The 18,493-nt window shown below is 34.1% G+C and overlaps 3 protein-coding genes and 1 long non-coding RNA gene across 5 annotated transcripts in view; 1 reads left to right on the top strand and 3 right to left on the bottom strand.

Annotated features, from left to right (window-relative positions):
- The window catches only part of LOC113240101 (mitochondrial import inner membrane translocase subunit Tim22), a 17,181-nt gene extending 15,838 nt beyond the window's left edge, over nucleotides 1–1,343 (bottom strand). The window contains exons 1-2 of the mRNA XM_026477322.1: nucleotides 1,071–1,343; nucleotides 136–399 (exon numbers count right to left, since the gene is read on the bottom strand). Of these exons, the coding sequence (XP_026333107.1) occupies nucleotides 136–399; nucleotides 1,071–1,302 (496 nt within the window). The 5' untranslated portion in view covers nucleotides 1,303–1,343. The remainder of the gene's footprint in view (nucleotides 1–135; nucleotides 400–1,070) is intronic.
- Nucleotides 1,260–4,975, bottom strand: LOC113240120 (probable phospholipid hydroperoxide glutathione peroxidase). Of its 2 annotated transcripts, XM_026477341.1 has the most exons (4): nucleotides 4,739–4,975; nucleotides 4,077–4,240; nucleotides 3,724–3,877; nucleotides 1,260–1,343 (listed from the first exon to the last, which is right to left on the bottom strand). In XM_026477341.1, the coding sequence occupies exons 1-3, from the start codon at nucleotides 4,935–4,937 to the stop codon at nucleotides 3,734–3,736; spliced, it is 507 nt and encodes a 168-aa protein (XP_026333126.1). In that variant the 5' UTR covers nucleotides 4,938–4,975; the 3' UTR covers nucleotides 1,260–1,343; nucleotides 3,724–3,733. The 2 variants fall into 2 exon arrangements, with proteins under 2 accessions (XP_026333126.1, XP_026333125.1); XM_026477340.1 differs by lacking the exon at nucleotides 1,260–1,343 and having other exon boundaries at nucleotides 3,491–3,877.
- A 1,301-nt stretch (nucleotides 4,976–6,276) lies between these two features.
- Nucleotides 6,277–9,184, top strand: LOC113240157. Its single transcript, XM_026477390.1, has 4 exons — nucleotides 6,277–6,471; nucleotides 6,623–6,779; nucleotides 7,800–7,963; nucleotides 9,045–9,184. The coding sequence occupies exons 1-4, from the start codon at nucleotides 6,360–6,362 to the stop codon at nucleotides 9,182–9,184; spliced, it is 573 nt and encodes a 190-aa protein (XP_026333175.1). The 5' UTR covers nucleotides 6,277–6,359.
- LOC113240158 lies at nucleotides 7,690–9,981 on the bottom strand. Its single transcript, XR_003311238.1, has 3 exons — nucleotides 9,942–9,981; nucleotides 8,510–8,728; nucleotides 7,690–7,708 (listed from the first exon to the last, which is right to left on the bottom strand). It is a non-coding gene; the product is annotated as an uncharacterized LOC113240158 (long non-coding RNA).
- Between the last annotated feature and the right edge of the window lie 8,512 nt (nucleotides 9,982–18,493).

Below are 18,493 nucleotides of genomic sequence, written 5' to 3'. Positions count from 1 at the left end.
AAATGTAGGCTATACAAATATTTCTCCCGGCCCGGGAATCGAACCTTGGATCTCTGTGTGGCAGTCCAGCATGGTAACCGTTCAGCCATGGAGGCAGTTTAATAGTTATGTGCTGTAATACATTATAAAAATTACCTCTTAATCCAATTAACCCGCCAGTAACACCACCAGCATATGTTCCATTTTTCCAATCGCTTTTTCCCCTAGCCGATTCAATACAACACTCAACTCCAGAGAACATAGCTCCTAAAATAGCAAAGTTCTTAGCGTAACTGAGCATAGAAGTTTTCATTTCACGTAGGATTTCTCTTGCAGTCTGATTCTGCTGTGCCATTGGGTCGGTGACATTTGGCATTAGGGATGATGTGAATAAACCTACGGCTGCTCCAAGACCATAACCTGTAATGATTTTTAAATAAAAACGTAAATTTAATATGACATTCAAAGTTACCTAAACATACTTTTTTTCACTAGTGTAGGAAGCTTCTATACCTTCTACACCTTTGCAAAAGGTATCTTCTAAAAAGACAGTTTATCTTCTCCATGTAATTGCTAACAATACTTTTGCAGGGGTTTAGAATATGCCAATAATGGTTTTTGGATTATCTTTGCAAGCAATATTTTATAACTATTATTATATTCACTACTAGTTGAATTCAGTATTACATATGTTAATTCCATTTGTAGGTATTAAGGAATGCAAACAAATTATAATCAGTTATTTATAAAGCAATCGCCCAGAGAGGTTAAACTGTTTTTTTAGAAGATACCTTTTGCAAAGACATTTCATTATTTTTTTAAAATAACTTTTTATAGAAGCTTCCTAAAATAGTGAGAAAAAAAAATGTTTAGGTAGAAATTAGGTATTAAATATAAAAATATAAAAAAGTAAATTATATATACTACTAGAACCATGAAAAACGTAAAGTGGTCCAGCCAACCAGACGTCAGAATGGCCGGCCACTTTATTTCTTTAACATTTCCGTTAGCGCAACGGTAGAAAATTGTCAATAAAGGTACTAAATACTTGAAAATAGGTAGTAAATAATGAACCCTAGGCTAACACTTACCTATTACACAGCTGGTCAATGACTTGAATGGACAACTCTCAACAGTGGATTCAATCATTTTCTCCTCATTAGTTTTAATAATAACAGGCCCGAGAATCCTCGGTATTATAACATTTTCTCTATATCTGTAAATGTTTCCAACCAAATATTTTGCAAGAGAGTCGTAATCGTCCGTTTCGGCAAATTTGAGCAAGTTTGGATCTGTGGGTGGTGACTTAGCATAGTCTGCCATTGTTTGATACGGATTTTGAACAGTAATAGTAGTCGTAGTATCTACGAAAATGATTAATTTCAATTCGATTTCTTATTTTAATATAAATATAACCTCAAAGACTATGACAACTTTTTTTTTTTTTTTTTGTATTTGGCTTCTGTCCCACTGTGGACAATTCTGCCAATGTCCGGGTTGAACGATACACGGTAAAATCAAGATTCACTCAAACGACGATAATCGGTTGCACCATCCTATGGACAAAGACAAAACACGGGGTTATTTGACTAACTACTTTGGATAAAAAGCGTAAACACATACTGTGCACATAGTAAATGTTATAACCGTATGTTATTTTGTTCAATATATTTAAATAGAATAAATAGTAGAGGAGGTTGAGGTTTTAGGGGAGAAAGGATAGATGATAGTTGAGATTGTTCTTTTGCTGGCCTCGCGGAACTCGAAAAATCAAGGTTTCTTGGATATTACTGGTTGAAGACCAGCATAATATTTGCCTTTTTGACTGCTAGAAGACGACCAGACCCCTAGACACACAAGTCGTGCACAAGAAAACCATAGACCAATATTAAAATGTATATATGCAATGAAATTCGAGATAACAAATGTACACAAAGTTACATTACAAAAAAAATTCACTAATCGCGCAAATGTGAAATGGTCTAGCTTAGACATGGGGAATAGCGTTACATTTCTATCGCCGTGACTCACAGACTTATTTTATAAGTCTGTGCCGACTGTCGTCCGGTTCCAAAAAAAAATCACGGTGATAAATCACCGTGATTTTGTCACGACTGTTCCTTCCGTGACCTTGTCACGCCTATATCTTACATCACAATATACGGTTTTAACTAGCGGCTTCCTTCTAATACTTATAGCCGTTTTTTTATGGAAGGATTTAAGTTTTTACTCCTTTTCTAATAAGGTTCAATTACATTCAAAAAGTTGATTTTGTATTTAATGTAATTTTGTTTGTTACTTCTTTAATGCGAAACGTTGGATTGTCAAAAATAGCAATAAAGTGTAATGTAATTATATTTCTAGTAGAATACACAAAGTAGATTATACATAAATATAAAATACCAACTCTTCCTATAACAAAATAAATATACAAAAATATTTTACTTTGTTAATAAATAGGTTTATAGTAACTGCTGCAGATTTTTTTCATTCGCCCTTTCTAGTAGTAATAAGCACCTACGACCCTTGTGAGAGAGCAAAGAAAGTCATCCTATCTCACTCACTCCCATCGCCGAAATGGACCGGTTTGAAGAGAACTACGAGTGGCGCGCTCAGTTACCACGGAACGGAGATCGCGCATTGTATCAAATACGAATGTCGTGATGTGAGTGACGTGGATAGCTATTGGTACGGAGGAACACCTATGTGACTTTGGAACGAGTCACGGTGGTTCTGTTTGACGGCGAATCATCGTGACGTTATTTATCACCCACCTCTAGTCTAGCTCTGTACAAGGAAAGATGGAAAAGTACATAGTCACTTGCGTAAGAAAATCCAAGGTGTGAAGCTTGACGTGCATATCAAAACATTATTTTATACACCTAATAATAGCACAAGGTCATAAAAACTGATTCTCTCGATTTTGTATCCATAAACCAATATTTCGTGACAATGACAACATTGCTGCCCTTTTTGTTTAACGGTTTTCGATGACGTAACATAAAGTATTATTGTTACAATTATTAAATAAGTATTTTATATAAACTACAGTAATTATTAAATTTCTTAATAAAATATAAATAAAAGAAATAAATAGATCCATTTAAACATGTTGATTGCAATAAAATACACTAAAATCTAGGACATAAAGTTATTTAAAAAAGTTTTTTAAGCATATATTTTCCATAATAATTATTACTTGTTACATCAAGACTAGAACCTATTGATAAACCACTTGAAAAAAATATCTATCATGATGATTTATTGTTTAATTGTTTGTTTACATTTTTTATCTCCAGTTCTATCTCAGAGTTTTGACCACAACAAGGTAATTAGTTAAACAATTTCAAAATCTACTTACTGAGTACAATAGATAATTTTTTTTCTCTATTCACTAATGGCTGACCCTACACCAACTAGTAATATCACATAATTTATGTACTTCTTATCGTTACAATATCGCAAGTCATTTCCTGTATAAATAAGCAAATTTAAATAAAGGCCACCAGGGGCGCAACCCTATGTTTTATTTATATAAAAAGGCTCGAAAATGCCCTGTGTTTTAATAGTGTGCCTCAAATGTGCTTCAAAGAATCAGATTTGGTCACAAAGAAAGAAAACTTACAAAATAACAAAATAATAAGTGATAATTCTTAAACAAACTTATTCATACGTGAATAGCACTTTGATATTTTTTTCACTTAACTTGGAGTATATTTCTTTTAATAAAAAAATATTTGTTACTTCACGCATTTTACCAGTATTTTTCAAGCGATGTTACCAACAATGCGGGGTCAGTGTTGGGTCCATGGCGCTCAACTGGCACCCCATTTTTGTCAATGATAAATTTAGTGAAGTTCCACTTGATGAAATTGCCCAGGGTACCACCTTGCTTGTGCTGGTACAGACAAAGACATAATTATACATTTGCTACTCATAGATAAAAAAATTTGTTCATGATGATGAATGATTGATGAGTTGTAAAAATATTATGAGAGGTCATTGAGAGGTCTAGGTTTTTCCTGTCATTGTCACATATTAATTCAACCAAAACTAATGCCACAATTTCAGGAAAAACTGTAACATAAAAAGCATACCTTTAAAAACCTCCACAGTGGTGCAGCATTATCACCATTGACATCAATCTTTTCAAACAGGTCGAACTTGACATTCTTTTTAGCGGCAAAACTGCAGATTTCTTCAGAGTCACCTGGCTCCTCGCCTGCAAACTGATTGCAAGGGAACGCTAAGATGCGCAGGCCTTGTAAGAAAAAATAAAAATTTAGTAAATTTATTAAAAACTATTTCAGGCTTTCTTGAATAAAAGCATGGTACTTATTTAAAAAACAAAAATAATTTCAATATATATAGATATATAGAATGAATGAAATCTAGGTCCACATTTTGTTTTTTTTATATTTCAATGTTTAATATGTAATAGTACAAATGAATATAATAGTATATAGATAACTATAACCCCAAAACCTGACTTCACACAGTAAAATCACAAAGTAAAAGTAATTTCCAGGTTAGTTTTATCTACATAATTTTGGTGGAATTTTTATTATTTAAATATTATTGTGAAGCATTATTAAAAATTCGATTATATTAACCTGAAATATTATTTAATATTTCAGATCAGTATACTCGAATATTTAAATAATAAACATTGACACCGAAATTAGGTACAGAAAACGAACTTGAAAATTACCCACTTAATAATAGAGAAATCTTGTAATGTAAATTCTGTTAAGCTCACCTTTGCTCTCTGCATATTGCTCATACAACTCATTGAGAGACTTGTAATTGCTCACGGTGAGCCCACACTGCGACGCAACATTCACGATGATACACACATGACCTGTGAAAACATCAAGTTTCACGTCTTCTCCTTTGATGTTCTTGACAGTAAACTCATGAATCGACGTTGCCTTGGTGTAGTCTGGATTGTCTGCCATTTTTTAGCTTCGTTAATCGAAAAAACTAGAGGGATTAAGAGAGGTACCTACTGCTGGTATTCGCTAGTTTCACAAATTTTTTTTTTTGTTTAATTGTCTGCAATATACTTATTTATAATATACACATTGTTTGTTCCGAAAACATTCCGTATCTTCTTTTTATCATTTGTGCTTATTTGACTTGACACTTGACGACACAATCAGTATGTTATATTATTTTGTGGACACAATTACAATCACCTTACTACGTAGAGTCTCTCTCTACGTCTTTCTATTATTATTATTTATTTGTTGAGCATTGGCTATAGAGCCATCAGCTTAAACAAGCAACAAACAATTATTAAGAAACTCAAAACGTAATAATAATTGAACTAAAAATTAATTTGTGAAAAAACAGTAACTACAAAAACTCGCCATTTTTAACCGACTTTAAAAAAGGAGGAGGTTCTCAATTCGACTGTATGTTCTTTTTTTGGATGTATGTTACGCGATAACTCCGATATTTGTGAACCGATTTTCATGATTCTTTTTTTGTTGGAAAGGGGGTACTTCCATAGTGGTCCCATTTCATTTTGAAGAAAATCATCCACCTCGAAGGGTGGAAGTTCACGCATGAAGATTCATTTTTATAAATAGCGCCTAACTTAAATTTAGGAGCAATTAACTTAAAATAAACTTTAATGGTTGATTTTGCTATTTCTCCAATTCAAGGCGTTTTTCTCTCGATATACTTTGAGTAGTGAGAACCGATTTTTATTATCTCCAGTGTCAAGTCCTGTATAGTGGCGAACTAGGGAATATTTCAAAAAAACTTAGCAAATAGACGTAATTCCAAGTACTTTTGAGGTCGGTTTTTTTAGTGCTCTGTACTGAGATTATCGACTATCATCTTTCTAGTTTCTATGTGTATTTCGTGTTTTGATAAAAATTAAAAAAATGCAAAAAAAAAAGGAAAATGCTTAGAGGATGGAAAAAAATAAAGGGAAAATGAGAAAAAAAACGGTTTTTTCTGTCAAACTGTCAATGTCAACAATTTTGAAACGCTCTAGACTTTTTCCATCCTCTAAGCTCCAGACAATATTAGAATATTATTCAAAAAAATATTTCCTAGAAATACCTCCAATTAAAAAAAATATATATTTATTACTACTTTTTCTAAATATTTCTAAATTATGTTTCGAATATTTTTCCATTTTGTTTTTTCAACATGAGAAATCTTTACCATGCACCATTTCAAAAATTAAAAAAAAAATGTATCGTATAAATTAATATATGTACGAGTCAAAGTTTGACATTTATTGTCAGTCAGTCAGTTGCACGTGGTATTTGTTTTGTTGCCGGTTTTCACTTTTTTTTATTGTAAACTTGTAATTTATGTCTTCAATTATTTAATTATTGGAATCAATTCCAAACAATTCCACGATGTCCGATACATCTGAGGACGAAGATATGTCTAAATTTAAAGAAGCGGTTGATGACACGTTCACTAAAATGCTAGACAAATCTCGGGGTATTTTAAAACCATCACCTAAAGGTGATCTAAAATTTGTTATTTTCTCAAGTTTGTCAATTATTCGACTGGTTTGCATGTTGATATTAGTGTCTCTAGGCTTTTACTGATACGCAATCTACAATTTTGTTGTGTTTCAAAAAGTTTTATTTAAAAATATGAAGAAATTTTTTAGACCCAGAAACACCAAAATCTGAGAGGTACTTGTATGTCGCTAGTCATTATAATGATGTAAAGGTGCCAGAACAGCTACAGAGACAAATTGGGGCCAAAGTTTCAAATGTAATTGATAAAAGTATTGAATTTGTTGATATTCGACAGAATGGAATGAAGTAAGTTTTTGTTTATAATTGTTTATTTCATAATGAAGATTTTTTATTTATTGGGTTTCTTGAACATTCAAAAATTGAGTATGTTTGATATTTTGATATTAGAATTAATACATCTGTATCAAACATACTGAAAGTTACTCTTATCTTATAAAGATAGGCAAATATCGACTCAATTTCGTAAATTTATTGTACACATTCTTAAGATTGCTGACTCAATTTTTGTATTAATAATAAAAACTATAATAATGTAGTATTTAAAAAAAAAACAAGTATATAGATACTGGAAAGGTAAAATGTCTAAGGTGCATTTGAAAAATCAGGATAGTAATTTAAAGTAATTTTTTTAAGAAAATTACTTTATCAACATGAATATCATTTTAGTGAAACATTACAATAGTCAATAAATAAATATTAAAATAAAAACACTTTTACATGCCATAAGAAAAAATTCCTTCATTCTTATGAAAGGTTTTTGTAACTCATACAAGGCACACGTCAAATATTGAGCAGTGAGGAAATAGAGAGTGCAGAGTCTGCCATGAGGTGGACGAAACTCCTGTGCATGTCCTCACCCACACTGATGAGCATACAAAATTATATGCTGCCCATATTGGGCAGGCGTAGACCGCAACCCGAGGACATCAAAACTATCAGAGCCAGGAAAGTCCTTAATGCTGTTGGCCTTGCCTCTGAACTGTAATTAGTGGTGATCACATTAGATAAGTTTATGGTCGCATGTGATGAGGGGCCTTGAATGAAGCCACTCTAATAATAATAGTAATACTCATACAAATGAATGAATCATACCACCAAATCAGGGCCTTAGTGTGAAACACACAGAAAGCGTTTCGGGGTCTGGCGCGACTCGGGCGCGTGTCGGGTGCGTTCGGGATGGTTCGCGATCGCGGCGGGTGGGACGGCACACGCACCTGCGGAAATACACGGAATCGGACCTGCACCCGCTCTCTGTGTGTTTCACGCTTTACTAACTTGCCAACCTGTTTATAAAAACATTTTCAGAAAACAAAAGGTAAAGGGTGGTGTAAAGCTGTTTAAGGATTCGGAGGGCTATCTATCATGTGAAGGCCCTATAGATACATACACGGAAGGACATAATCGGGAGTCAAAGAAAAGGAAGCAATTGAAAAAAAAACATATTGAGGCTGATGATCTAGATGAATGTGGTATGTAAGAAATAGGTACTTAACTAGTGTTTTTATTTATTTTTAAGCTAATGTCCCATCATTTACAACCTTCAGTGCAATCACACAAAATTCTTGATGATAAAAGTAAATGCAAAATGAATGGTATTTTACTTTGAATTATAATATTCTCATTAGAGTGTCTTTGATTATAATAATTGTTCAGTTGTCAAAGGATTATATTTGGAATAATAATAATAATAATATCCTTTATTGCTGATAGAATTCAAATGTTACAATATAATTCATTAGTAGAAAATACAATTCATTATTTAAAAAATGTTAAAATATCTTAAACCTAGATTAATACTAGACATTAATAATAGACATAAATAACCAATTAAAATGTATACATAAATAATTTCATGATTAACAATTAATCATAAATTAGTCATCATCAGCTTGTCTTTTGACATGGGCCTCCACCAGAGACTTCCAGTTTTCCCAGTCCCGTGCCTGTTGTTGCCAAAATGGGCCTGCCACCAATTTTAAAACATCTTTTTCTCTACCTTCCCTGTCTGCATTTACCTTCTCTTGGGTACCACTCTGTTACAGCTCTGGTCCGTTTTTTAGTCTCCCTCATGATATGTCCAGCGTAACCCCACTTCAATTTCCTCATGTACTTCTTATCATCCTGTACCATTGTTCTACGTACAGTTCTCTACATTCTTGGAACACTATTAAACAAATATATAACATCTCCTTGTGAAAGAGTTTGTCCAGGGAAGTACTGCACCTTACCTATTTCTGCCACCAAGCAGTAATGTCAGCATTACTGCATTCTGGTTTTGAAGGGTAAGGGTGCTGGTGAAATTACAGGCACATGGAATTTATCAAATTATGTCTCAGGGTGGATGAGCACTGTGGATAGGTGTGTGTGTGTTCGTCCCGTCACCTAATGCTATAAAAAAAAATCTTTTTTATCTGTACATGTTTAGGCATTCTCTTGTGTTGTATTTTTAAAATTTTATTTTGAATTATATCTGAATATTGTCTTTGCTTACTCCAGTGGAGACAAGCGTGATGTATGTAAGTATGTAAAATGGTTATAATTATGTTTTAGATAAAATTAAATCAGTGTCTGTCAGCGGGGATTATGTTATGTCCAAACAAGATATCAAGTACTGGAAGTCAAGAAGAAAAGAGAAAGTTTTTAAATATAAAGCGAATGGAAAAAGTAAATTATTATTGGCTACGGAATAAAATTATTTGTAACATGATGTTGCTTTTTATTTACGTCAATTATTGCCTTGTGTGAGACGACTCCATCTATCACAATTTTTATTATTTTTCTCATATTCATAATATTAGATGTTTGATAGTTTACAATTCACATACTGTCAGTTTAATTTTACTTTACACCGAAAAATAATGTAACTAAATTTTGTGACACAAAATGTTTGTAATATACATGTATAAATAGAGCATACCGAACTTTGTTAATTGTGTAATGCAGTAGACGTAAAATAGGGTCACGCGTTTTTCGGTGAATTCTCGAGCGTTCTCGGAAAAGCCCGCGGCTTTAAAAGTTTTTTTTATGATAATAAGGGACGGGACGAACAAGTCGTGGGTAGCGATAACAGTGTCACTTAGGGCCGTATTCGAGAACTCTACTCAATGCTCAAGTCAGGATCTGAGTATGATTTCAAGCACTGGAAATACGACCCTAATGGCAGGGAATTGAGTATGATTTCGAGTGCTTTAAACCATACTCAAATCCTGCTTGAGCATTGAGTAGAGTTCTAGAATACGACCCTTAGAGCATTAAATAGCAAATGTCTGAGGGCCACTGCGCCCGTCACACTGATACAAAGTTGATAAGTCCCATGTGCCTGTAATTTCACCAGCACCCATAGGTACCATTCAAAACCGGAACGCAGAAATATTCACGTTGTTGCTTGGCAGCAGAAATGGGTATGGTTACTAAGGCTCTATTGCTACTATAAAGCGTGAAACACACAGGGAGCGCGTGCGGGTCGGGTCGGGACAGCGGCGGGTGTAATTCCGTGTGGATGAGTGATTTAAGTACACTGCATAAAATTGCCAATGGACTGTCAGACGGTGGCTTACTAGAGATGTTGCTGCTCAGAGGTCCGACTCGGTCTATGCGAAATCAACGATTATGCACAATACCTCTTACAAAAAATAATTTATCACAAAACAACCCTCTGTATGGGATGTATGGATATTACAACGAAATATGTTCTGATTGCGATATTTTTAATTGCGGTGTCCCTAATTTTATATTGGTCACTTCTTGCATTGTTGTAAGGTGAATAATTTATTCTTTTTGTTTTGTTTTTTTTTTGTATAATTAATTTAGTGTCCTTTAAGTACTTTTGAGCACAGTTATAATTGGGCACAGATTTTTAAGTGTTTTTTTCTATATTGTTTGTGTCTGGTGTCTGTTATTGTGCCATACGTAAAAGAATAAAATAAAATATGGATGACAATACACCGAGCGCGGGCGCGTGAGCTCGTCTTGCGCGGGTGGAACAGAGAGCGGGTGTTGGTCGGGTGTGGGTCGGGCGCGGGTCGGGTCGGGACCGCGGCGGGTCTAAATCCTGCATTGCCGTCCGCCGCGTAATGCAAGATTGTGAATATCCGAAGCGTGCAATCCATCCTGCAATCCTGCAATTCGTCTTGCGAGACTCCAAACGTGGGCCATATGCAGGATAGTGTGTGAGCAGTCTCTTGCCTGCGCGGCGGATTGCCATGCAGGTAGTGAATGGCCCGTTTAATTCCGTGTATTTATATTACGACGACACATCGAGCGCGCCCGCGCTCCTGCCTGCACCCGCTCTCTTTTGTGTTTTACGCTTTAGTTTGCTGGTGTGTAAGGGTGCTGGTGAAATTACAGGCACTTGGGGCTAGTCAACTTATGTCTCAGGGTGACACAGTGGTAGTGCCCCTCAGATCTTTGGGATTTAAAACTCTGAGTGGCAATGCAACTGTCATGGATAGACGTGTCGCAACGCAAGATATTACCAGGCCAACTACTTGTTCGTCCCGTCATTTGGTATTATAAAAGAAAGCCTCCGTATCAAATCTAGGTAACATAAGTTAATTTATATAAAGTTCACTATGTTATGTACAATTCATTACAAAAATTCGTTACCATTCCGTTAAAGAGTTAATGTGCAGAAATTTCGTGGAAATAAAATATATATATACAATTGACTCATTTGTAACAACTCTATTCTGTCTTATTTATGTTGTTTGCTTTAGGTCCGAACTGGCATTGGTGCCATCCGGTGTACCCCTGGATTCTCTTATAGGACCCCTATTTTTTCTCATGTTCGTCAATGATATAGCTTTCTCATTAACTTTCAAATTTAAAATGTACGCTGGTGACATGAACGTGCCCAGTTACTGCAAGATGATCTTGACAGAGTCCATCAATAGTGTTGTGTTAACTGTATGGTCATAAATGTAAGTAAATGCTACCACATTAAAGTCACCAGACGCCGATGGCCATAAATGCAAATAAATGCTACTACATTATGGTTATCAGATGCCGGAGGCCTTTAGCTGTCACTTATTTTATAAACCGTGCACCCTTAAAGGCGGTTTCCCATGGCCCGTTTTTCCTCGCGCCACCACGCGCCACCAATCAAACCACAAATGCGCCGTGAGAAGAAGTCCTCCCGAACGCGCGCATGGTTGAGCGTATTCGGGTGTATATCAAGAGCTACCATTCGAAAATATCATACGAAGAACGCATAGCTACTTCTGCAATCACTTTTATATTATGCAATGGTACACAACGCGGCAACGTACTAAAAAGAGCAAAAGAAACGCCTCTGGTAGATGTCATTATTCAACAACAGCAAGTCGAGGTAAATTGTTAAGATTTTATTGAATTGAACATACGTAGTTTGTTTTACGTATTCACGCTATAGGTTCTCCTAGTTATCGACATATAGCGGATCCAAAAAACGGGCCACCAGTGGCCAACACGCGCGCGTTCGGGCGGCCTATTCCTCACGGCGCGGCGAAAAACGGGCCGTGTGAAGCCGCTTTAATGGAGGTTGACAGTATTCCTTAGAGATAGTCTAAGCAGTATTCGAGACTTGGGTGTCGTCTTTTTTTTTCATCAAGTGACAGTAGGTACTTTATAAGGTGGCAGTGCTTCCCTGGATGAACTCTTTCACACTCTACTGCTACTACGTCATGGACACTACCCTAAGTTTTTGTAAGCAAATTGACTCAATCATTAGCAAAGCCTCAAAGCTGACCGGTTTTGTGTCAAGACAAATGAAAATATTTAATGACTTTATCTAATTTCATTTATTACAATGTAATACGCAGTGTTTTAGACTATTATCAATATATAAATATCAAATATAATATAAATGTAATAAATATATGCTGGTAGATCAAAAAGTCAGTACCTACATGAAACGTAAAGTAAAAGTAAAAAGCTGCCGTTTGTGCATGTCTATATTTATGTAGAATATATTATGTAGCATAATTGTATAGAATAACTTTATTTTTTGTTATTATTATTATTTTCATCTCATTGTTATTATTATTATTTTAATTTCATTATTATTAGCATTTTTATCAATAATTTTATCTTCAATTGATGTTTGTTTGCAATTTGTGTGTGTGATCGACCACGTAGCACTGCCATGGCCGGGTCGGACTGAAAATCAGGGTTGAAATGATTGCAAACTGATTTCAACATTTTCCTGAGCTCGTGTCCGTCACACATATTATTCCTATTATGATTTTTTTTCTATAACTTATAATTATTCGAACACTTACAGAAAATTCCTTCGATCCGGCCGGATTTAAATCGGCTCCTTCTAGCAAACCGTGTCACATCCTATGCTAACTACGCCACGGAATGAACCAGCGTACCTCACTAATTTTTCTATGTGCTTGGTAGTCGGATCTTTGTTTGGTTTTTAATGGCTTATTTTGCCGTGGCGCCATTATTGAAAAATCTATGAAAGCGTCACCCAGTTAGATACCTTTACAGCTACCAGACCTGGATAGAGATTGTTTAAATAACAATTAAGACAATATATAAATAAATTAAGGTAATTATAACAAACTAGTGGAGTAATTTCACAAAAAATTATTGAATATCTATTCAATGCAAATTATATAATTATTACTTTTAATTATTACAGTTAATTGTATAAAAAATTTATAATTTTCTCATCTCTGTGAATTATTGTTTTTTTCTTATGTGTGTGAAAATAAATAGTTTAAAAAGGTTTGAAAGTATTCAAAAACGCTTCCTCTATCATTTCACATACAATAATTTTGTGTAATAGCTATTTTCGTACGAGCTACGTCTCACTTTAACATGAGCTCATTGCAAAAACACCGAAAAGCGTTTGATCTGATGTTTTTATTGAAAATTATTCATGGTATTTACAGATCAAATAAATACTTCCAAGTTGGTATAATAGCCGCACCCGACGTTCTTCTACGTCTGCAAAATCGTGAAACATTTTCGCTCCCTAGTTGTAAAACTAACCTCGGTAAACACTGTCCACTTTATCGCATGTGCTCCTATTACAATGGTATCCCATCCGATTTTGACATTATCTCTGGTTCTATGGTTTCAGCTAGGAACTCAATTAGAAAGTATCTTTCATGTACTACACGACAGATTTTCTTGAGTGTTCTTAAAATATTAGATCCAATCTAGCCCGTCTATCGCTTCTTAGAAAAGGTTGAAAGCGCGCTTTCTTGCTGAACTCCCTTTGTAATCGTCTTATTGTATTTTTTTTACATACTTGTTTATGTATATGTGTACCTTTTTTAAATTTATTTATCTTTTAAAACGTAATACACAACAATGTTTCTTGTCGCATTTTAAACCACTAAGGTTCGTAGTAATGCGAACTGTATCCAGACAATACATATGCTCAATTTGCTAACAGAAAAGTTTTGCTAATATTTAAGCAATTTGCATAAAATAATCTATCATTAACCTATGTGTTAGATTACACTATAAACATATTGATGCTGTTTATTATGATTCATTATAATAGTTATGTAAGTAATGGTATTTTTATTTATGTAGTTTAATATATTTTATTTCTTCCGCATTCTCTCTTGCACGCTATTGCCCGCTTATAACCTTAGATCTCCGTGCCCTGGTTTGTCTGGAAGAGATATCTTTTAGAGATAAGTACACCTTGCTTACTTTCTGTTAATCTAATATTTCTGTTGTATTTATTTGGTGCAATAAAGAATATATCCGTACCTGAGAAGCATTACACTGTAAGTGCTATTTTTGTAATTTTACAGGGGACGCTATTTTGTGTGGAAATGCAGCACGTATAACATTTAGAATGGGTTGAAATAAAACTAATTGAGTTTAAATAACATTTCGAGTTACCCTAATTGGCGTAGGTACAAACTGCTTTTCGACAAAAATCGCTTCCCTCGTAAAATTTCAAAAATAACTATATAAATCTGAATATATTGATCCAGTTCTGTGAACCGAATAAAAAAAATTGTTAGTAATTTGGTCTCTGTGGATCATTGTCATATAGTTCGATTAATTTATTTTTTATTAATCTAGTAGAATACAAGTTAATCTATGTATTGTGTGTTTCAATTTCAGGTCATTTTAATTGTTCTATATTTTTTAAATATATAAATTAGATAAGATATTTATTTAAATAAATATCATGTTTTATTACCATGATGTTCATATTTTTGTGGACTTATGCCCACTAGTCTAGTGTTATTATTGGAACAAAGCTCGAAGAAACAAAGAAAAGTTCCTTCGATACGGCTGGATTCGAACCAGCATCTTTTCGCCAGACCGGGGCTAACTGCTTCTTCAACTGAGCTACGGAACGAATCAGTAGACCTCCCGAATTTTGTTTTTGGTTTAAACGGCTTTTGTTAGGCGAGAGTCTGGTAAATAGATGCTGGTTCAAATTGTTTGAAAGGAATGCAGGTATAAGAAGGAGTTGGACTGGCTCTACTAGCTCATTTAAGAAGGAGTGTTGAAGGAGGTTAAATGTTTTTAATATAGCAAACCTTTGTAGTATGTGCGTTCCTTTGTAGTTCAAATTTAAATATATTTTCATGTTTCTATGTCATAGTTTTTTCTATGACAATATACTTTTGACTGCAGTCATACTGCAGTCGTCAATAAATGTGTTTTTACATAATTTACTTAGATCTATTTTATTGTTTCTAATCCTTAGATCTCTGTGAGGTGTTCATAAAATCTGGATTTCCCCACAAATTCAAATCCAACCGGATCGAAGGAGTTTTTCTTTGTTTGTTCAATCTTTGTATCAACAATAGACAAGACTTAGAATAATAACGCATAGACATTTTTAATGATACAACAAGCTTCCAAAACATTAAACGTTTATTTACAAAGTTCTTAAATTCATAAATAAATATGTACAAAATCATTATCACATCAATCACTGCTTAGAAATCAAATTGTAATGTGTACAAAAACATATTTTAGTAAGTAAATTGTATATAACTATTGAACACAATCAAACTATCAAGTTTTCTCCTGCTCTTATTAATTTGTCTCAAGCAAGTTTTTTTTTTCACAAAGACCCGACGACGAAGGTCTACATATATTGAGGCGAACCTAATTCGTAACGAACCCCTCGATATCATTTGCAGGAACCACAAGCCGTAACCGTTAAACCGTTAGTATGGATGTTTTAGCAAAATTGAACACAAAACCCACGTCATAAGCTAGTTCGACTATGTTTTTTGTGTGTATATTACGCGAAGACATTTTGTAAACCAATTTCAAAGATTCTGTTTTTGTCGCAACGCGGGTACCTCATTAATGGTCCTACTCAAATTTGACGAAATTTTTTCTCCTCTAAGGGTGGAAAATTAGACGATGAATCTGGTTTATTGGATTTCACCCACTTTCCGATTTCAATAAAACTTAGCAAATAGATGTAATTTCAATAACTTTCTAGAACTTTTTTATAACAAAAAAATGTGTTCAATATAAAGACAGACAGGTCGCCTATATAAGCCTAAGTATTCCTTTGTATGCTTATTATCACTAAAGATACAAGAGACTATATTATTGTATCGCTAGTTCGTAGGACCACGGCAACGGTAATATATTTCCTGTGCAAGTTTGTACATGGCGCTACTATTAGCCGTAGCAAAATGAGGTTCAACAAGACCTGTACCTCCATCATCACTTTACATGGGACTTGTCAAGTTGTGTCTCAGGGTGACAGGTGCACTGGCAGTGCCCCTCAGATCTTTGAGATTTAAAGCTCTGAGTGACACTGCAACTGTTATGGACAGGCGTGTAGCTTACCATCAGGTGCACGACTTGTTCGTCCCGTTCACGTCACTTGGTATTATAAAAAAATCTATGTATTAGAAGATAACGAGGAAATTAAAATTAGCCAAATCCATTTTATATGTATATAGTACCTAATAATGTATGACAAATATATAATAATTATTAAAAAAAATATACATGAAAATTAGCATATAAGAAAAATAGAATGGGTATAATATAATAATTCTGTATATGTAGAAAAAAATGTGACTTACATCACTTTTACGATGACGACCTCAATTAGGTCGCACATTTAACTGAGAATTCGCGCTGCTACTGTTTACTAGTTTGTACGTTACACAATTGACATAAAGTTAATTATGCTATAGTTACAAACATTTCCATTCGTTTCCGCAGTAATGTAAGGGCGCGTTTCCATTTTATCGTGACAAAAGCTGATAGTCGTGCAGTTTAAAGCGTCGTGATCTTTAAACGTAGTTGTTCACACATAATGTAACACGATTAACTGTCGTTCACGACTTTTTTGATGTTACGACGACAGACTGTCGTGCGAATCGGAAGAACTAGAACGACAGTCGTCTGACGATAAATAAAACGTCACGATAAAAATGTGACGACAGAAAACGGTTTTTGTATACAAAATGTTATTTCTTCTTGATCGGGTCATACTTATATAATATTTTGAGTACAGAAAGGTCGAAAATATGATACTAAATCTGTGTAGTTTAAGTCGGTTCTTTGAAAGTATTGTAATAATTATTATAACCAAAAATAATATAACAAAATAAAGACACCTAAAACAACAACCTATTACTACTTACAACCAAGTTATATTATTCGATATGTTGCCAAATTAGTACAGACAATCCAAGTATTTTGTCACAAAGCTTATAAGAACATTATATGAGATGTTTTACTAATCACTATTCTTGTTTGCTTTTTGGAAAGGTAAGAAAAATAATTATAATTAAGTTTAGAAATAGTACAAAGACTTTAATCAAAATCTGTAGGTACTAGTTTGGCAACATATGCCCTTTTCACATATATGCCGTTTCCATTTAACCGTTCCGAGGATAGGTCACTTATGTATAGAACGTAGGAACTTAAACAAAATCGTGGTCATGCCCTAAGTTCTGTTATACATTAGAGAACGGTCGCAATGTGAAAAAGGCTTTAGGAACATCCCAGGCAACAGTACAAAACATCTATTCTTTTGGATTACAGTTAAAAAGGGTCGGTGAAACATAAATTATTTATTACATTATAATATTGTCTAGAGTACCACACCAGATGTTATTTTATTTTAAAATCGTGACTTAATCGTGTATAAATATAATGATATTTTTATATTAATTGATTGAAGGGTCAGTTCCTTCGAGACCATGGACGTTGCAACACGTCCGAAACGTCAAGGTAAATAAAATGATTATATACGATTAGGCCCGGATTTTAAAATCAAATAAGGTCCGTACGGGTAAGTGTGACATATTTTATACGAAGTATAATTTGAACATTAAAATCAAGCCATTTAATGTTGAGTTTTAAACTGTTTCTTAAGGCAATCTTTAATAAGGTTCATAATGGGCTGAAAATAATATGTTTTATTAGATTTAAACATTAATAATTTGTTATAAAGATCTAAAACTGAAAGATCTACTCTAGACACACTTCCCCGACGAACCGGGGCAAGTGTGACTACACTGCTACTGCACGATAGATAACTATTTTTTATTGTAAAATGCAAAGATTATATTACCTAAGTACAACAAAATGATTTGTCACCTATATTACTAACATCTCTCTTTTACAAAGAGCAACCACACTTACCACTTGGCTACACTTACCCATACAGACCTTAATGTGTGAAAATCGTGAAAGTATAAACCAATGACATGGTCTTGAGTTAGGCAATTTTCTGACGTATGCGTGTGGGGCACTACCCAGAACATGCAGACCGTTTCTAAAATTGGCCTACCGGAAATCGAACCCGGGACCATTTCATCCTTATCAAGCGCTCACACATTTTCATTGTTTTTGTGGTAAGAATTCAAATTATAATAACAGTTATTATTTCGTATTTCTAGCTATATGATACTTTTTATAGTAGTAAGTTTAATTTATGTACCTACTTTTAAATTTGCTAATTAGAATACATAGGTAAATCCATTAAACACTGTATCTTACATATGTGTTTAAAATCGCTTCTTCCTCACTAATGTTTTAATGTA

This window comes from Hyposmocoma kahamanoa, unplaced genomic scaffold, assembly GCF_003589595.1.
Source record: "Hyposmocoma kahamanoa isolate Upper Pololo Valley unplaced genomic scaffold, ASM358959v1 120, whole genome shotgun sequence".
Lineage (NCBI taxonomy): Eukaryota > Metazoa > Arthropoda > Insecta > Lepidoptera > Cosmopterigidae > Hyposmocoma > Hyposmocoma kahamanoa.
This window is presented reverse-complemented; position numbering and strand designations above follow the sequence as displayed.